This window comes from Aptenodytes patagonicus, chromosome 1 (genome assembly GCF_965638725.1).
Source record: "Aptenodytes patagonicus chromosome 1, bAptPat1.pri.cur, whole genome shotgun sequence".
NCBI classification, from domain to species: Eukaryota; Metazoa; Chordata; class Aves; order Sphenisciformes; family Spheniscidae; genus Aptenodytes; species Aptenodytes patagonicus.
Window position 1 is genome coordinate 27549627 of NC_134949.1, and position 21942 is coordinate 27571568.

The 21942-nt window shown below is 35.7% G+C and overlaps 1 protein-coding gene across 1 annotated transcript in view; it reads left to right on the forward strand.

The window, feature by feature from the left end:
• The window catches only part of CTTNBP2 (cortactin binding protein 2), a 93037-nt gene that overhangs the window by 18753 nt on the left and 52342 nt on the right, over positions 1–21942 (forward strand). Inside the window, exon 3 of the mRNA XM_076330370.1 lies at positions 16867–17091. Coding sequence (XP_076186485.1) covers positions 16867–17091 — 225 coding nt within the window. The remainder of the gene's footprint in view (positions 1–16866; positions 17092–21942) is intronic.

Below are 21942 nucleotides of genomic sequence, written 5' to 3' on the forward strand. Positions count from 1 at the left end.
TGTCACGCTTAGGGTCAAATTTCCAGATTTATTCTCCAAGCGAACAGTTAATTTGCTGTGGAGGGCAGCATCAGGATTCACCTCAAAGGAGGTGATCTTTGTGTAAATCTTCCTCATTAGTGCTGTGATTTTCTATCACTACTACACCAAATGACTTAAGATGGTTCTTTTTGAATCTGTAATTTCTTTATTTTAGTAGCTCCATGATCAGGGTTGCACAGCAATTAAAGTTAAATTCAGATTAACATTTAAATCATGAAAGTTATTTCATTAATGAGAAAGAACATGCTGTTTAATTGCTATTGCGAATTCATATAGTTAAAAAAGGAGGGAGACTTAACTATAGCTGCTACCTCAATCTGTCTCAATTATCCAAATAAACTGTCTGCCTGTAAAAAGGGGATAATATATTCCTAATGTGGAGGTAATGTGGCCACATAATCAAAGCACAGGTCTGGCCTCCTACAACTGTGACCTCAAACACAGCATTCATTTGTTGCTTGTTTTTTTTTTTCTCCAGCCATAAAGTGGTTGCTGTATCTGCCTGCTTTCTAGAGGATTTTTTAAAGTGCATTGACCCTCATATGATGAATTGAAGTACTAGTGTTAGCTGTCAAGCATGGAATTACAAATACTAAATGCTGCTTTTAGTGGTGATTCTCTCATAAAGTTAAATCATTAGTAGGTTATTTTTAATCTAAAATTTTAAAGCCCAGCTTAGTTGGGATTTTTGTTTATTTTTTAATAGTTTTATTTGCCTATGGAAATTTCATTAGGTGGTGAATGGCAAAATGAAAATTTACATTATTCTTGCTTCTATGGTATGCATTAATTAGTGTGAACAAAAAAAATGCAGTTATGCAAAACCACAAAATTCTTATCATAATAGATCCTTTAATATACCACACTGCATAGATTTAGGACAACTTCTTTGGATTGTTGGGAAAAATCACCAATGAAATAAAAAAATGGCTAAAAGAACTGTCAATACCAACAATGGATATATTTTTGTTTAATTAAAATTGACTACAATATCAATGACATTGCTATGGACCAATGTCTTTTCTCTGAGCTTAAGCGAGTTCCAAATCAACAGATTCTGTGTATGTGATGGCTGGGTCAGGAGGGGACAGTATGATAATGGCAAGGTTAATTTGGTTGTAGGTGTTTCTTCAGTGTTGTAAAGCCCTACTGTAATTAATTTTTACCATAACTTCCTAAGGCAGGAAAGTTTATCTTCTATGTATGTGTTTGTACCAACGTCTGTTGAATCTTTTAGCCAGTTTCTGCAAAATCTGACAAAATGCTAAGCATTTCAGAAATAGGTAGTGTCATAAAACCAGACAGGTGGGTAAGAAAAGTCATACTGTTGTTAGGGCCTTAGTTGAAGGAAGGGCAGAGATTTGTGGTGTCTGTTATTGAGCACTGTATATGAACCGTAGAATACAGAGTTAGGGAAAATCAGACTTCGTTAATTTAGCTGCTCAGAGAATTTAAGTTAGACTATCTAAGTTTATAAAAAGATGAGAAGAAAAAGATTTCTGCTGTGGGAGTTAGTTCTGCCTGAATTATAAGTACAGTCTATGTCCCTGAATCTAAGCATTTTGACAGGCCTGCAGGCTAATCAATATAGCTGGAAATGAATCGTACTTTCTATATTATGTCTGAGTTGAAAATCCATATAAGATAATTTCTGACTTCCCCTAGCAAGGCATGTGAGTCCTTGAAGAGCAGTGGTTGAGTTTTGTAATGAAGGTGTGGATGTTAATGTAATGAAATAGGTAGGTCAAAAGACAGAAATTAATGCATTATGTAATAATACCTCATAGCCACATTTAAGTTTAATAACCCATTCTATTAGCTTTACCTTAAAAAGCTTCCAGTCTAAAAAGACAAGATCTTAAAATAAGGATAAACAGCTTTTAAAAAGCATAGTGATTACTATGTAGATTACACAATGTTTCTTTAAAATAGATAATGCATAGTATGTTGAATGCCAGTTTTCAGGTTCCAACTCCTGTTAATCATTTTAGAACTACTAGGATATCGTATTCAATTCCGTGAGAAATTCAGTAGTTTAAAGCAAGCCTTAAAAAAAAAATTTAATACTTTTTAGGAGGATCATTTGTTTTGAAATGATCGGATTGTTTCAGAAATTTCTTAAATAACTAGCTGCAATGAAAAGACACTCCATTTCCAAGGCTATAATGGTATAATCCAACATTACTTCAAAGCTCTGCTCCATTTTTTCTAAAAGTATATATAATCAAATCAAATGTTGTTTTGCAAAGTATTGCATTTTAGAACAACAAAAAAAAATGTTTCTTTGTACTAACATTCTATTAGAAAATTCTGGTGATATGGGTAGCTTATAAGATGTTGGGGTTCATTATGATAAAGGCCTTTTTTTTACATATCTATGTAATATGCGCGTGTGTGAATGAACTACTTGAGTGAACCTACCTTAGCATTCAGACCAAAAGTGCACTTTTGAAGAAACCGTCCCCATTGTCCCCACCTAACATTGCTTTGATTTGCCTAACAGACCACTCTCAGACTGTGTAAACTGAATTGAGAGCAGAGCTAGTCCTAAGTAACACCTCCTTCTAAAAGGCAGGACCACAGACACATTCCCAGTACCGATTGTGTTGGTCTACAAACTTGTTCCTGTTGTGCTGCACTACCTGCTAACGTTGACATAGTCACTGTATACCTATAAATGCCCTTTTCCAGGGTTGTTTGTGTAAATATAGTAGGAAACATGAGTTGATTTGGTCTAGATTTAAAAAACCCAAACATTTATATCCCCATGTTCACTTTCTAAAACCAGAAATTCCCCAGTGCTGTTTACCATCATGATCATTCTTGAATTTAAGACAGATGGACCTTGCTTGTGAAATTGCCAGATGGGTCATTGTAAAATGCTCTTCTGGAGTCTCTTTCTCCCCAAAGGGCAGAATGCATTTTCTGCTCAAGCTAGTTTGATTTCAAGTCCCGAGCTGTGCATTGTGGAAGGCTATTATTAGTAAACTTGTCTTTCAATTTCAGCCGGTAATGATTAAGCACTGAACAATATAGTTTTATTTTAATCTCATTGAAAATATGACCTATTTTGATGATAACTGTCATGTGTACATATTTCTGTACCACTTTTGCAATTCTTTATGTGTATGTGAAGATCAAACAATATTTAAAAAAAAGCCAACTGAGTGTATCATGGTTTGTCATGACAGTATACTATGTAACAACGTTAGGTTTTTTTGGTGGGTAACCGAGAATGATACTGGAATAACTATGCAAAATGTGGAGCCTTTCATGCCTGGATCTGCATTTTCAGTAATGAATTAGCTGTTCCTTGGAAAAAAAAAAATTCAGGTGAATATCAAGTGAAATATCTGGAAGGAGAGCTGTAGATACTCACAAGCTATACTTGCCTAATTTGACCTGTCCGCTTCCCAGTGAGTTTCATCTAGCAAAAGAGCTTCCTTCACTTGGCCAAGGCAGACTTTTGCCTACTGCAGGTTGAGATTTTCGTTAAGAAAATTTGATTGACCAGTTAGAGTTTTCATGTCCTTTTTATGTTATTTATTGTCTTCTGCATCTTGTGATGGGGTGATACTTTGGTTTTGCCTGTACTCTGTAAGTTACACGCTTAAATAGAATTATTGCCAACACCATAATGGTGAATTGTATATGGATAAAGTTTTTATCCCAAACTACTGCACAAAGTCAACAAGAATTGTACTATAAGACTTAATACTTCTAGAATGAACTTCGAGGTTAGAGAGGAAGAAACCTGGGAGCTATCAGGAAAAAGGGAATGAATCCATATAGTTTAGTTGTTCTCAGATTGACTGATAGGGAGAAAAATTACATGTATATTAACCGTAATCTGTCAGAGGAAGCTACACCACCTATAAATTATGAAGACCCTTACCTGCAGTAATTGTGCTAAGGTGTTGTGAATTTAAAATGCAAATCTGAACTTCTCCTATACGTATGAATCCCATGGCTCTCTCGTACCAAAGAACGGAGCTGAGAGCACACAGAAGGTGGCTTTAGGGGTTTCTGGCAGCCAGCAAGACAGCCTGTTTTGTAGCAGGTGTCTTTGAAAAATGGTGATTAGGTAGAAGGAGGAGCAGAAGATGTTAAACTGTATGTAACAGAAGGTTGTTGTTGTAGACAGTATGATGGCAGTTGTTGGGCTTGGTGGCAGAAGTGAACCATGAAATACAAGTCTGATAATGCCTTGTTTGCATTGTCATTTTTGCATGTTGCAATTTCTTTGCAAAAATTTAATTTTTAGTAAATTTTTGGGAGGTAATGATCTGCAGTTTGTGTCCTTGCTCATCTGATCACTACTTTTGACTTACCGACTTTAATTGTGGTTGCGTATGCGTTTTCTCTGCTCTTAAATATAGTTTGTCTTTACCTGTCCAATGATTCTGGTTACGATTAAAGCTTTTAGTTTCTTAATATTTGTTTATTGTAACTTTCTGAACATGGCTGTCAAAAAGTATTATTTCACTATTGCAAGCTATTTAAAATTGATTGCAAGAAAACTATGAAATATGAATAAACCACAGGTTAGTAGATGAAATGATTTTTCAGTGCTTAGTTTGGAATGACTTATTTATCTGTGGTTTATTTAAAGTTTTAAAGTAATGCAGCATGCTCTTTGTTCACCTAATTGAAAAAATGTTGTTAGACACAACCTTAAAGAATGTTCATATTTTGACTTTTCCCCCTGCCCCATCTCGATCATGGTTTATGTATTGTTTGTATTATGTCAGCTAAATTTAATTTTATGAAATTAGTTGACATGTTTTGATACACTGCTTTATTGCCAAACAATTCAAGAAACTAACACTATTCCAGTAAATATCTGTGTGGACCTCAATTTTTGAGAATTGCATGACTGGTTAGAATGTAAGAAAATAGTTTTTGTTGCATGACAACAAAATGACCAAGCCTGCTTAAGACAGCAAAGCCTAACACTGTACTTCAGGAAATGTTGTGAAATTAAAGGACCTTATCCTCGATACTGCCAGAGTCCATGTTGTAATAATTTGGAAATACTGTTTATAATATTGGTGGGTTGGCTTTATATACAGTATCTTATTTAAAAGATCATTTCAGATGGCTATGAAAGTATTTACTTTTCTTATATTCAGTGGTTTTTGTAGTAATAGTTCTGTAAGCATGGATAACTAACAATAAATACTTTGCATGGTGAAAGGTATCAAGTGAACTGTATTTGGATTTTCCTTCAAGTAACACCGTTATTTCTTGCACTTCATGATGAATGGAACCAAGTCTCACCTTTTCCAATAGACGTTGGGGGTGTAGCAGCAGCAGTCCCTGGACTGATTAACTTTGTTGATTTGAGGGATCCTGGTATTTTGACACACAGAAAGGCCTCTTCTAGAAGCTACTGACAAAATAAGTTTTCAGTGGTGTTACATCACTTCTTGTGGTAGTTATTTGCTATTTGCCAAAGGGAGATATTAAGCACTGAGCAAAGCAAAGCTTTTGGTAAACTATGTTAAAACAGTCCTGTATATGTGTTGTTTTGCTAAGCTTAAGCTTCACTACGCAGGTAAATACCCTTATTCCAGGCTCTCATAAAATTGGAGACTACAAGTATGGAACTATGAGACTAGTTTTCTAGTATGAAAACTCTATGGCCTTGCATTGCAAACATCCTTTTCACTCTGTCCTTTCCAGCAGTGACTGTTAAACTGGTAATAGTCTCTTTTTGTTTTTCACATAAGATCTGAATATCTTTATTGTTGCCAGGCATGTAACTACTAATTTAGCTGGAAGTATTCTGCTGGTTTCTTATTTGGATAATTGCTTTGCCTTTCCCACTTAATTCCTCCTACCCTCGTTTGATCTTTCTGCGTAATCCAACATAAACTAGTGAGTAGAGATACATACGTTATTTGTATAAATAATAATAAAAAATTCCAACATCATGTTGATGTAACTGTTTCTTGGTTTCTGTGATCTTTATGAATAATACAGCTGTGACTTCATTGTTAGAGTGACTTATTTAAAATGTTTTATGTGTTTGCCATCATTACTCATGTTGCTGACAATGAGAAATGTAACTGGGTCATCCTATCTGTATTATTATGTTAACTGAAATTTTCCATTTTTAGTTAAGGGAACATACACAGGATATTTCCTCTATGCCAATAAATGGTACGGTTAATTTTGTTGATGGTGACACTAAAGTGCTACTGATAACATAACATTTCTTTCTTTTGTTTGTGTGTCTCTTCATGTTACTGTTGCAGAAGAAAAAATGTATAAGGTTTGTTCTTGGTTCTTCCAAATAAATTATGATAGTAATTTATAAAAAATAATTATGAATAAGATAAGAGATTTGATTAGGGTCCTTTTCAAATTCAGCGCTTGTGAAAATACTCACATAGCAGCAATTACTGTTGTTATGCTTGGGTGTATGTGTTCCCATGCTTTTCTCCCTTCCACTCCGTTTTGATGCTGTTCTGACTGGTGGATAGGTCTTTCCACCTGCAGTTCTCCCAGAGAGAGGCATCTGTCTTAGAAGCTCTGGCAGTGTACTAAAACTACTTAGCACTAGGTCTCTTATAAAACCCAGCGTTCCATTTGTACAAATAAATGGAAAATTTGAGAAAATAGAGCAACAGTGATTATAGTGAGTTCTCTCTGAAATAGCAGAGTAAAATTTTAACTAGGTATTGTGGAAATATAAGCTCTTATATGACAATTTTAAAATTGGTAACTTTTAAGTAATGGTGTCTGTAAAGAGAGTACTAGACGGAAAATTCCTTTGAAGTTTTAATAAAGGGTATAAAATCCAAAATATACAATGCGGATGTCAACAATTCTGTTGACTTTAAAATGTTCCATTCTAGAAATCAAATTTATTTAGTTGAATCTATTCATTCGTTCAGCTTCTTCACTAGGGGTAGTAGCAAGAATAAAATTCTTCTTGGAGGAAATACATATTACTCTCACAATTTACTTTCCAGTGAATACTGGAAATCATTTGAAAACATTGAATTCTCTTACTATACCTCAAATAAATCTATATTGTTAATAGAATAGAATAGACTATTTTCAGTTGGAAGGGATCTACAACGATTATCTAGTCCAACTGCCTGACCAGTTCAGGGCTGACCAAGTTAAAGCATGTTATTAAGGGCATTGTCCAAATGCCTCTCAAACACTGACAGGCTTGGGGCGTCAACCACCTCTCTAGGAAGCCTCTTCCAGTGTTTGACCACCCTCTCGGTAAAGAAATGCTTCCTAATGTCCAGTCTAAACCTCCCCTGACGCAGCTTTGAACCATTCCCATATGTCCTATTACTGGATACCAGGGAGAAGAGCCCAGCACCTCCCTCTCCACTTCCCCTCCTCAGGAAGCTGTAGAGAGCAATGAGGTCGCCCCTCAGCCTCCTTTTCTCCAAACTAGACAAGGCCAGAGTCCTTAGCCGCTCCTCACAGGACATGCCTTCCAGCCCTTTCACCAGCTTTGTCGCCCTCCTCTGGATGCATTCAAGGACCTTCACATCCTTCTTAAATTGTGGGTCCCACAACTGCACACAGTACTCCAGGGGAGGCCGCACCAACGCTGAATACAGTGGGATAATCACCTCTTTTGACCGGCTGGTTATGCTGTATTTAATGCACCCCAGGATGTGGTTTGCCCTCTTGGCTGCCAGGGCACACTGCTGACTCATATTGAGCCTGCTGTCGACCAGCACCCCCAGATCCCTTTCTGCAGGGCTGCTCTCCAGCCGCTCCTCTCCCAATTTATACTTGTGCCTGGCGTTACGCCATCCTAGGTGCAGAATCCGGCATTTGGACTTGTTAAATTTCATCCCAGTAATCATTGCCCAATGCTCCAATCTATCTAGATCCCTCTGCAAGGCAATTTGTCCCTCAAGAGAGTCAACAGCACCTCCCAGTTTGGTACCATCAGCAAACTTGCTAATGGAGCATTCAGCTCCTGCATCCAGATCGTTGATAAATATATTGAACAGAACTGGCCCTAGAATTGAGCCCTGAGGAACATGGCTGGTGAACCGTCACCAGCCAGATGTAGCCCCATTCACTTACAACCCTTTGAGCCCTGCCCTTCAGCCCCGTTCTTCACCCAGTGCACTGTAAACCTGTTCATCCCACAGCTGGACAACTTGTCCAGAAGGATGCTGTGAGGGACAGTATCAAAAGCCTTACTAAAATGCAGAAAAACTGCATCCACCGCCTTCCCTTCATCCAGTAGGCGGGTGACCTTACCACAGAAGGATATCAAATTAGTTAAACAGGACTTTCCCTTTGTGAACCCATGTAGACTGTGCCTGATGATTGCATTGTAAACTCATAATTTGCATACCTTTTCATTAAAATAATTAAAGTTTGGTAATCATGTAATTGCCATGCAGTAATACGGGATGATATTTTAACTGAGATTTTGATAGCTTGAAAATACGAAAATCTAAATGCTGTAAATGAAAAAGAAACACAGATTGATTTAGTTAAAGTTTTTCTGTTATGGCTTTGGTATGTTCTGTCTGTACTGAGCCGAAGAAACTTTTTAACTGTGAAGCATGGAGGCTAAAGTGCTCTTTTTTGGTTAGAGATGAAGTCAGATTTCCTTCAGTACTCCAGAAGAATGGCTGACAGGTTTCCATGCAAAGAATTATGAACTGATTTGCATTAATTTGAACTATAAATTTGAACATGCAAAAAAGTCTAGATGACAAATGGTTATTTAAAGTAACCAGAAAGCTCAAGTCTCTTCTGTCCATTGAGACTCATTATCAGTATGAAAATCTGTATTATTTTCAGAAATAAATGTCTGGGTGGTTAGATAATCAGAGCATTGAACAGTGATACTTCCTTACAAAATATTGGCCTATAATTTTCAAATGTTTAAGCATCAGACAACAAAGCTGTCATAAAATAGGTCTAATGTCATCTTTATATAGAACATCTGGATGGCTTTTCTCAGTTAAAAACACATGTTGTTTCACGACGAGCTTTTTTTCCTTCCTCATTTAGAAACAGTGCAAGGCCCGAGTTTCACCTTTTACATCTGTAAGAAGTGAAGAATATTTTATATTGGCTTTTTCTTGTTGGTAATGATCTGTTAGTAACTGATCTTAGCTTTGTAATATGGCCTTTTCATTTTTAAATCTGCAACCTCAAAATAGTGGATTTTCATTACTCTAAGGGAGAAAATTAGTAATGAAGAATTGAAGCATATGTCTGTCTGTCCTGTCTGTACCTCTTTCTTTCATGGAGGTTTTTGTCAGGTAACAGGGAGAAAGGGAAGGAGGTTGTGCTACTTAGCAATATTGGGGTAATAGAAAACTGGTGCTGTCGGGTGATATTCTCTTGTTATGGAGTCAGACCCCTAAGGAAATTCAGGCTTGATAATTACCTTGGTTGTATAATTCTTCTTCAGTGCTTTCTGTTATATTGTACGTCAGGATAGTTTGTTAATTGAATGTTTGTCCTCCTATACACAGAGAGATTTGAATTAATTGTTAGGCATGTTGTACTTTTGTTAGCTCTGCTTTTTAGTGCAGAGAAGAGGAAATTGTACAGCTTTTTGCAAACCACTTTAATATTTGGATACTTGGCCTGAAATAGAGAAAATTGGTTTGCTGTTGTTTTCATCAACTGCTAGGTAAGATCTGACCTTTTATGCCTTAAAATGATGTTTTTGTATATTTTCTTGAATGGAGGTTACTGAGGATAGCCTTGTAAAACAACATACAGTCTTATATTCAGAGCTTTCTTTTTACCTTGAAAAATGCTTTTTAAAAGCTTGGAGTAAAAGCTATGTGATTCTGAGAGAAAGGGACACTTTGCGAATTACAAATTTTTGGAAAAGTTCTATGGGTTGTTGTGAATGAGAGAATAATGCAACTTTTTGTTGTTACTCTTATTTTAATGGTTCATGCTTGGGATAACTTTTCAAGAAAAACTGATTGTATCTCCACTTTCATGCAGCCTACTTCACTGTAATGAGTTTCATTGATATAGTTGCATGGCTTATGACTGTTATGAGAGACTGCCCCAAGATAGTTTTGAATGCTTTTTATGAGTATGTGTGCCTTACATTAAAAATTACTAAACAGGTACATTTTCTTTTCTTTATTAGTACCTCTACCAAAAGACGTGAATTCTTTCATGATCCTGGTCAGTCATCTGTAAAGAGCATTGTTTATAGTATTAAACAATTATATAGGTCTGTCAGAGCATAACCAACCTGTATGTTGGTTTTGTTTAACTTGCTGATTGCATCCTCCTATTTCTCAATTCTTTCTACTGTTTTCACTCTTTTTGAACTAGCAGCCTGTTATGATCATCAGTCTTCTTCAGAGAATTTCCTTTTTTTTTCATCCTTAAAGCGTACACACGTTTTTGTCTTATGATACTTGACACTTAACATGGAAACAGACAGTTTGAATATATTGGTCAAATATTTTTCATATAATGTTGAGTTCCATAAAATCTAACTCACTTGTAGACTTTGCATAGGTATGCACTGTCACAGTGCTGAAGAAAGGAATTTAGACTGTCGTTAAGATTGTAAGGAGAAATTGAGCATCACGTTCATTGACAGAAATCACGCTGCAGGATACCATTTCTTCAGCAGTCATTGATGTTTACATTTCCATTTTTAGTTTGTTCTGTAAAACTTTATATGGAAGTAACATCGCATATGATAATTTGAAAACATTCTTTTACATCTGCATTAAAACAAACAAACAAACAAGTCAACAAACAAAGCCCCCAAACCCTATTGTATAACAAAATTGCTATCATTCTTTAAAAAGTCATTCTTAATTAATCACAGTAAGACATCATATCCCCCACCCCAGTATTTTGCAGGTATCTCTGAAAGTACTGCTTTTATTATGAGTATATACTCATTGATAATTCTCTTTTGCTTAAATGAATAGCTCCAGCAAATCATTTCAAGACACTGTATAATGCCACTGAATAAGATTTATAAACATGTTCTCTTTCAGCCACCTTCCTCTTTTAAAAAATCTATTGCCCTTTCAATTTTATTTAGAATGAAGGGCTCACCCTTGTCTTTAACATAACACAGAAAATAAGCTTTTACTGCCTCCTCTTCTGTGCCGGTTAGTTTTAGAAAACATTTTACCACTCCCTAATACATATGTCAAGAGAAAATATTAATATGAACCTATCAACATCTGTTGAAACAATTTTAGTATATGTGGAAAAGGAAATTAATCAGAGGAACAAACGCTCTTGAAAGGAAGGAAATTTTGTTTAAGGGTTCTGCGGCAGCTTTAATTCAGTTCCATTGTTCCACAGCAGTGTAGGACATGCAGTCCTATTTTTGATGCTTATCATCAGTTGCTGCATGGAAGACTTGGACTTGCTGAACTCTTAACTTGGCAGGTAAACGAAGAGGAAACTCTGAGATACATTGGGGGAAAAATGCAGTATTAACCTTAAAAATACTGTTGATTATATATTCTGTTACTGATTATGTAAGCTGATTATGAAAACTCATTTCAGCAAATGTGTGCAATTAATATCAACGTAGATTATTACCGAAAGAAAACTAACAATATAACTTATATTATGTGATTAATTTTTTGGTTTTTGTTATTGGGCTTATTTCTTACTTATATATTAATTGGTCGTATTTGTTTTTCCTTGCCTTTTTTATGCTTTTAGCTTTAAGTCCACAGTAAGATGGGTACTATTTGAAGGCCTCCCTGCCCCCCTACATTGTTTCAATAACAGGAGGAAAAAATCTAATTAGACTTCATAATTCTCAGTTTGGTCACTGAAAAGAGATTTCCCCCCCCCCCTTCCGAAGTGGAACATGAGAAACAAGTGACTGCAGGCCAGTTCTTATACTGGATTTGCAGCTTTTCCCACAGCCCATCATCCAGATACCTCCACTCCTTTTGTTCCTGTCCCTGCACACCTTACTGCCAGTCTCCATCTGCCAGTAGATAAATGGAGTCAGTGACTGCAAAGGGTCAGCTTGAGAGATGGAAGTGTCCAGGAGGGAGCTGGCAGATAGATACATCGAGGTGACTTGAGTAGCGTGAAAAAAGTTGGTGTGGGGTGCATGAGGTGTCTTGCTGTATGTGGCAGGAGACAGGCTCCCTGAGAGAGTAACAAAAGAAACAGTTTATCTTACAGCCTGATCCTCCAGGTTCTTCTTGGATGAAGACCTAGGAGAGAAAACTTGAGAGTAAACCTTCCCCTTGTGTTGCACAGCTGTGTAATTCCTAGGATTGTTTAGTACTGATTTTTTATTTTTGAAAATATCACAGACTGAAAGTTTGTTTTCTGTCATAAAAAGTATTTTCATGATCCGAAGCAAGACGTAAGACTTGTTCCACCAATAAGTATTTGGTTGTTTTTCCTTCCTCTGAGAGCTCATTTCTGTCATTTGTTACTTGAGAAGATTGCTAGCATCTACAAGATAAAAAATAACAGTCCTAGAAGAAATCACTAATCATAGAGTAATTTAGGTTGGAAGGCACCTCGAGAGATCGTTCAGTCCAGTCTTCTTCTTAAAGCAGGACTAACGTCAAACATGGATCGGGTTGCTGATGGCCTTATCCAATCTAGTTTTGGAAATCTCCCAGTGACAGAGGTTGTATGTTTTCCCTGGGCAACACGTTCCAGTGCTTATCTGCTCTCAGCGAGAAGAATCTGTGTCCAACTCAAATTTCCCTCATTAGATCATGGGACAATTGCTGCTTGTCCTGTCTGTGTGCAGACCTCTAGCATGTTTTTCCCTGGTTGTCTCTGCTTCATACTGAAAAGCCCTATTTCTACTTAGCTCTTCCTTGAAGAGAAGCTGTGTTGTACCTTTTGATCATATTTCACTCCTTTCTGAAGATGTTTTTCAGTTCTACTGTATTTTTTTTAGTATAAACTTGTAGTCCATCCTTGATCTAACATAATGCTGTAGACCAGCTTCTCCATAAAGAAACTTTGGGTTTTTGTTCTTTTTAAGTAGTAGTTGCGCTCTTATTTTAGTTTCCTTGTTTAATGTTTCAGATCCTGTGCAAGGATTTAAAAGCTCTGGATAAATGTGATGTTCTTATTGGACTGAATTCAAAAGCTGTTGTAAATAAATTTAAGCTTTTACTCTATTGCAGTAGTGAATTTCATGAATTAACTATTTAAAGGGGTTTTTTCTTTGTTTTTATATATTTTTCCCTTGATTTGTCAGTTTTCATTAGTAGTTACCTGTTGGAGGATTTAGCTTAAGTCTTAAGTCATAATTTTGTGTACCACTGGCCTAGGCTGCAAAAAGTTTCGTTTCCCATGGACATCTTTTTATACCTTTAAATACTTTCAGTCTCAGTCCTTCCATTAAAAGGCTAGTCACTGTGCAAATGGGTATGTGCAGAAAAATAAAGCTGACGGTTTAGAAATTCATATAGCACCTTTCACAGTGCAGCAGTCCCAATTGCCTCCTATAGTGGGCCCATATTCTGTCTGTTGTTGAAAATTTTCTGTTTGAAAATACATTCAGTTAATTATTCACAAATCAACATTTTAAATGTTATTTTCTGTATATATTGCTGTGCGGTTGAAGTTAATATATGAGACACTGCTAATGCTGTTTTAGCACAGCCATCAAATTAGGCAGAGACTATTTTAAAGGATTAATTACCCGTATGACATTAGACTGTACATTCCCCAGATAATGAGTGCCATACGAAACAGATATCTTGATATTGCTACTAGTTCTTATGATCTGAAATTCAGTGCTGAAAGATGATGTAAGAGAGAAAATTTTCTGATTCTACTATTTCTGTTTCTCCCATCTGATGCACTTTAGTGAAGTGCAAAGGGACAAAAGTATTATTTAGTGGCTGGAGGAATCGTGAAAAAAAACCCAAGCCTCGCTTGTCTTTCTGCCACTTTGTGCCTAAGTTTTAAGGAACTACTCATTGTTTCCCTTCTACCAAGCTTCTGCTTTATCTTTTATTCTGGTATCTTCATTTGAAATCATGCATCCTCACCCATCATTATATTTTATATTTTTAGTCCTTGTATGGAAACATTTGTTTTAATATTTTGCATTTAGCTCCCTTTTGAGTTAGAAGCATCCTGAGACGACTTTGCTGTTTATGGTTTGAGAGTCACCAGTCTGTTTTACCCTGTGCTTGAGGGTACACAGTTATGGCTTCAGCCCTACAGGGTCTGTCAACCCAAACCATGTGCTGTTTGAGACCTATTGGTTTTTCCACAGTCTTTAGCTTTCAGATTTTCCTGTAGCCACTTTAATTCTTAATGCCAGCAGATTGTTTTGATTTTCATTCAGATGGAGCTCATGCCTTCTATATAGTTTCATCTTTTCCTTAGTTAATGAATCCGAACACCCAGTCCCATTACTATTTTGGCAGGCGCACACTGAGCCTTTGCCTCACTTGCTTTGTTTGCTATGCATGTTAGAGAACATTTCAGAGAATACATTCATATTGCATACAAACAGGATGTGCTGAGAGGACAGCTAGTCATGGGTCATAGAAAAAACTAGAAAATACACGTTATTTCACTGGTTGTCTACCTGTGTTTCCTTAAAGGCATGAGTGGTTGCCTTTGCCTCTGAGATCAGTTAATCTACTTGGCTTCTCTTTTTGCTGTTGGTCTCTGGATTTAAGGATGGAGGCTCTGGTGGTCTTTTTTTTATTTACATCAGTGTTTTTGCCTCTGCTTTGATTGCTCATTTTCTTTATATAAACGAAGTGGCTTTTACACTGCTGATAATTTATATATGGATTGTGCCTCCATCTCCATTTAAATTCTTAACCTGCTTGGGTTTGTCATCTTGTTTGGCTGCTTAATACTTTAAAGTGTTTAACTTTATTAACACTTTTAGGGTCAAGTTTTTGGTTTTGATTGTTTCCTTTACATGAAAGTTGAATTCCTAAACTGCATACTGGCCTGTAATTTCAGTATATAGAACCGGGAGCTACAAATATAGCCCCTCCCCACCTGGCTTTGTAATATTACCTTTGGAACTAGCTATTTTATTTTATTTTATTTTATTTTAAAAACTAAGTTAAAAATTAAGGGATTAAAATATTAGACTAATTAGGGGTTATCTGCAAGGCAATTTATAAAAAATAACTAGGTTCTCTTAGCTTATTTTTGTCTCTTCAACCAATCACTACCTGACTTTGTAAGCCTAGCTAGAATTTAGGTCTGAACGAACTCTGTAAGCTTTTTCTGAAGTTATACCCCAAAGGCCTGTTTTTTTAATAAATATTTTCAAGTTCTATTTATACTATCAAACTGCAAAATAGACTAAAAGTATTTCAAACATCAGAATATGTAGGCACGCTTACTTCTGTTGCAGTCATTCTCTTTTACCTTTTAATTTCCCACAACATTTCAATTTTGTAGACAATAAATAGGAAAAAGTTGGGCATTCACAAAGGTATGTTATTTGTAGTTAGTCTCTAGAGAGTTTTTCTAACATAGTTCTTATGTTTTTCTTTGGTTTCTCATGCCCTGAAATGTGTGTTACCTTTTATGACCTTTTTGTATGTTACAATTTTAACTTCAAGCTTTCCAAATGATCTACTAATCCATTTGGTTACCATTAGGCCTGTTCCTCCTCTTTTTTATCTCAGACTTGGCTTATTCTTCCTCTTTTTTGCTTATTCTTCAAAACTGAATTTGAACCAAATCACAGATAAATGTTTTATCCATTTTTGGAGGGATTCTTCTTTCTATGGTGTTTCTCTGCACTGTGGGTTTTTTTTTCTGATTTTTTGAGATATACTTCTTTAAAGAGCTGCTCTGGTGACTGTTTTAATTTTTAAGGTAACAAGCCTTCATTTTCTTCCAAAATTTGTGCTATAATGGTTTTGCTTTCTTCCTTCTGCTTTCTGTTATATATGCAAGCACAAAAATGCCACAACAAAATTTTAGAAATCATTGGATCTTTCTGGTGGGTTTTTTTGGTGGTTTTAGTTTGTTTGTTGGTTTGGTTTGGTTTTCTTTTCCCCCCACAAATTAGATGGGTCTTAAGTCTGAGATTTGGGAACAATATTTTCTATGAAGACTGTTAGAAGTCAGTACTTACCTGTGGCCTTCCTGCATACTGTGTATTAAATGTATAAAAATACCTTCTCTGAAACTGATCTTGTTTTCATGTTGGGCTGAGGAACCAAAAATTTGTCAAGCAAAACTACCTCTGATCTTTATTGTGTAATATTTTTTGTTATGACAATAAAGTGTTGTACTGTAGTTTGGAAATATAATTATGTTTTAAAATAATGGTATGAAGTTCTTCCTGAACAGAGATATGAGAAGTGTCTTAAATTTCAGAAAAGCCTTGGTGGTATTTTTGCTCTCTGCTTGTCTGCTATTACTTATGAAAATCTCTGTATGTGTAAACATCCCGTCAATTTTTTTATTTGAAAAATACTTATTTTGGTACTGCAGTAAACACACAAAGCATGTTTTCATATCTTTTGCTAGCATCATTTTAATACACAGAAATAGAAATCTTTATTTTAGAATGTTTTTCTTCCCTTTCCTCTCTGTGTATCAGCCAATTTACAAGATGTTATTTTTGTGATGCTTCTGAAACTGCTCCAAATTGAAATTTCTGTATTGAATTGAGAATATTGTATTGTATTGATTATAATGAAACCTGTGTGCAACATATCTATTTCTTTTAGAGGTTGTAAATGAATACCTAAAGAAAATATTTAAAAACCATAAATAAGTAACATAACTTACCCTGTGGTTTAGGTGTCTCCTATGTGTGGATGTACTCCAAAGAATGCATTTAGTTTTATTTCTTTGTCTCTTTGGTTTTTTTGTTAGGCCCGGCGCAAAGAGGTTTTTATCCAGGAGCGATATGGAAGATTTAATCTGAGTGACCCATTTCTGGCTCTTCAGAGAGACTTTGAGGCAGGTGCTGGTGACAAAGAAAAGAAGCCAATATGCATGAACCCTCTGTCCATTTTAGAAGCTGTTATGGCTCACTGCAGGAAAATGCAAGAAAGAATGTCAGCTCAGCTGGCTGCTGCTGAAAACAGACAAAAGAAGGTATCCTGCTACCAACTTTTTTTCCTTTTCCCTCTCCTGATTTGTTCTTTCATGCCACTTTTTTAATTTGCATCTTTGTCTAACTTGGTCATCATTATGAGTGTTAAAATGTTATCACTTAATTGTCATACATAGCAAGGTGCTGATTTTCTGGTGATATTTTGTGTGCACATCTCATTTGTTCCGTGAATATAGCTCTACTTATGGAATAAATGAAATATAACTGGTACGAGTCGATGCAGTATATAAGTGGCTAGCTCAGCATGAGCTGAGAAAGCATCATTGCAATATATTTTTAAACCAACACCACTGAAGCCTAGAGGAGTTACTGTTATTTTTGTTCTAACCTAAATAGCGTAAAATAAATAATTTATTTGCATTTTATATTAGGTGGCTCTGTTTCATAAATCAGTAAAAATAAATTATAACTCTCAAAAAACTTTTTTGCATATTTAGAACTTTTGCTGTAAAGAGAAAATTATTTTGGAACAAGTATGTTGCAAAGGAAGTCTCACTGAAGATAAAACAATGTAATTTTGAAAGTGAATGGTTGGTTGGTTGCACATATTTCACTGATGTAAGCCATACGTTCCTAAAGCATAGCTAAATATGAATATGTTGGGGAGGGGTTTCTGAGAGGAAAGAGGGGAACAGTAATGTAATAGACTAATCTAGACCAGGTATTTTTGAATAATTAGAAAATAAATACTTGCTAGGCATTGAATCATCCTCACTGGGTATAAGATGGATAGAATGTCTTCAGCAGCTGTGAAATAGCTTTTTGGTGACAGTTTTATATTGATGTTTAAAAAAAAACCCAGACAATGCTAAGACAATTGACATAAAATTGATTTTGGTAGTAATTGCTCTTTGGGAAATAACATGCACACAAAAGTACTGGAAGTATGCTGGAAATACATGCCTAAATTAAATCAGCAAACCTTTTCTTGTTACCTTAGTTCTGTTGTTTAGTTTAGTTTAAGCATCCCTGCTCTGAAGTTAAGACTTCAGAAGAACAGATACCACATTCAAAAAAATGAATAATACTAGACTGCATGTATGATACGTAAGTCTTAAAACACTGTAATGGCCTATGTAGTGAACTGTTACTTGTACTTACCTAGCACTTCTTTTTGAGGACTCTTAAATGTTAATTTTCTTTTTCATACGCTTTGTAAGTAAGTTGAGATTTTGGGGACAGGATTGTCTCAGCATAGAAAAGAGCAAGTAAGCTTGTTTATTCTGACTGAAGAATGATATTGGGAGACACCCTAACACATCTGCCTGGACAATTGGATTAGTTTCTTGTTTCAGTGCATGGCCACAAGTCTCTTTTTGTACCTAAATTCTTCATCTATCTCTGGCTTTTAGATACATGCATTTAAGATGGGCTTACATATTGAGAATATGACTCAAAGTCAGGGTATTGGTATGTAAATTCCATTTTTGTCCTTTTTTTTGGCCCAGGTTTATTACCAAAGTCTATGTCTATAAGTCTGCATGTACAGGAAAGGATGCTCATCTTTTGTTTCCTAGAAGAATACATGAAGTTTTTTTTCTTTACATTTTAATTTTAAGTAGTTTGATCTTAATTTATTTTGCACTTTGATTCTTACCTTGAGAAGTACCTAAACCTCTAGTACACTCAATTTTGAAGTCCATAACTTTCAAGCTAAACTTTAAAGCACTACACTTGAAAAAACGTGTGTTGCTTTGCAAGTGTGTCATTATGATTCTACCATTTTTACTCCTTGTAACAAATAGCAAATTTAAATAACACAGGATTTGAAAACAAACTGCATGGTGTTGAGCAGCTGTGTGCATGACTCTACAGAACTTACATCTTCCTCTTTTAAAGCCAATTAGAAATGCTATTTGGACAGGGCACCCTCTTAAACTTCTTGGGTTTGTGGCAACAGATGACGTATCTCTCAACCATCTCCATTCATTCACAAACCATTCATTCAGTGTTTTACCTTTCCTTTGTTCCACATTTTTCTGTCTGTTCTCCATCTCTCAAATCCCTCCATGGAAGAGGGTAATGAAGGTATTTTGAGGGATTTCTAGAAATGGTTGACAAAGTAGGGTGACCCAATATAAGGAAAAAAAAAGTTAAGCCTAGACAAATGTGACCTAAATACAGAACTAGCTGCACCTCCTCCCTCCAAGAGTGGTTCCTCCTTCTCTAAATGTGTGATACCTCTGTCTTCATGTTTGGAATTGCTTCATTGTCTCGCTCTTACACTAAGTAATTAAGTCTGTGTACAGCTGTGTTTATTTTCTCTGGATATTACTGGACTTTAAACAGGCCTAGACTGAGCTCTTATTCCTGGGGACTTACGATCTGTGAATATAGTGACCTTAAAAGTATTCTTTGAATAAAATTTTTATTTGATCATAAAAAGCAAGTCATAACAATGTGCCAGAACATAGAAAAATGAGAGAGGTGCATAAATGACTGTCAGTCATAAGCTTACCATATACCAAACACCTACTCCCCAGATGTCATCTGCTTTCTGTTAAGTCTCCATCCTCTTCTATATCTTCGAATGCTTTTCCTGGAGCTGCTATCAAAATTAATTTTGAGGTTTCCTGGGAACTCAAAACCAGATAATTAAAATCACAGTTCTTGATTTGTCAAGCGTTTGCAGAGAAGTTAGTATTGGGATGCATGCTCAAAGAAAGACAGACACGTTGGTTGGAAGAGGCCCGTTGATGTGATTTAGTCTGACCTTGTGCTTAAAGCAGATTATCACCAGCAGTACATCTGGTCATCTGTGAATTTGTCTAGCTGAGTCCTGAAAACCCCCAGGAATGGCAATACTGCAGCCTTTCTGCACTACTATCCTTGTGAAGAACTTTTTTCCAAGACTGAGCCTCTGAAAGGGCAATTTTTCATGTTAGCCTTTTGTTATGGGGCCTCACCTGCCACCACCAAGAAGAATTTGACTCTGTCATCATTGTAAGGGCCCTTCTAAAGGAGCAGTATGTTGCTATTAGATCATCCCTCAGTCTTTTCTTCACTAGACTAAGCAAGCCAAGCTCCCTCGACATTTTCTCACAAGGCATGCACTCTATCTCTCACCTTTGTAGGGCCTTTGCTGCTTAGCTCTTTGTGGGACACTATCATTTTTCTCAGTATCCTTTTCTACCCCTTTTCAAATCCTTCTTGGACACATTTCCAGATGTTTACATTACTGATATGATTTAGTGTATGCATATAGTACACTTCGTACAAATCAGGTCATAGTTAGCTCAAAAACTCATAAATAATTAGAGCTAGTTCCAGATCTGTCATCTAAAGGAAAAAATGCAGTGTAAATATTCAGAGGGTTTTCCTGTTCAAGGTGTTGCAGCCAAAACAAGGGCGGGGGAGAGAGGTAGACATAGGAAACAACATAAAATAAGAAACTAATGTCTTGCCAATTTGAAATAAAATAGAGGACTTTTATATATATATATATATATATATATATATATATATATGGGTTTATTTATTTATATGCAATGCTTACAAATAAGATGCTATGATAGTATGGTAAGCTGATTTCATCCCAGTTATATGTTAAAATCTGCTTGTAATTACGTGAAAGTAATATAATTTCACAACAGTTACTTTATAGAACCAGTCCATTGTCTGAAATAGAAATGGAGAAATAATAAAGTATAGAAAATCTTGATAAAAACACTTCCACTATAATCTTATTGCATTTCCAAGCTTTAAAAATTGTATACATTTCTCATTATTTTTGTATCTGTTTTAACAAAAAAGAAACTGTTGGATGCTCCACTTGCTTTGAAATGCTTGTGAAGCATCCAAATGCTGTTGGATGCTTTGAAAAAAACAATGAAATGCTTGAGAAAAAACAACGTTTCTTCTGCATGTGAAGAACTGTGAATGGGACCATTCCTAAATACAGTGTCATCATAATAGCTTGTTAATTTAATTTGCAGCTGTACTGTCATTAACATAACTGAAGAAATGTTGTTGCTGATATTGTTTGTTTAGCAATGACTAATAATGCCATACCTTATTTTTTGTATATTTAACACTGTTTTTAAGAAAGGGTGGACTTGCTTTTGTGAAATGCATTGTACAGAGTGTATTGTTTAACCTGGGATGAAGCTCTAAAACCCCAGTGGAGCCCCTCCACTGCTAAACAGATTTTGAGGTATTCAAAGCCAAGATGTCGTTTATAATGTAGGTATAATTTCCCACAGTGGTTTCTTCCTCTTAGTTCACTGTTTCTTATGATAATGGTATGATTTAATGAAGAAATTTTACTATTACTATAATATACATCACACCAATATTGTCATCACCTCTTTATGCTTTTTCCCATTCTTCTGAAGAAAATGGAAGAGAAATTTAGAGTCAGGTAACATGATTAGAAATGTTTGGAGACTGAATCACATGTTCATCTATAAGTGTACATTCATGTAGGATTTACTGTTTGTTCTTTCTATGTCGTTTCACTTCCCTTCCTTTTTAAGCGTTTTCTTGTGTTTGAATTCTACTTACCATGTGGGGAAAAATTAGCTCGTTGTCCCCAGGATATAGCAGGTGGGATTTATTTCTATTACAACTGCAGACTCTCTCCCTCTTGTACTCATCTCTTGATGGCATGAGTTTCAACTCTACTCTATGGTATAACTGGAGAGTAACAAAACTGTTATTTAAATATGGTGTTTATATTAGCTTTTGTTTAAATGCAGTTTAGTTAAAAATGAATTGTAGACACATCTACAGTAATCTGGAAAAAGCTTCCTGAGCTAAGAAATTTCATCTGCTATTGGAGAAGACAGGGAATAGTGTGCTGTAGCAACAGGCTTCTGAAAAGCTATTATATT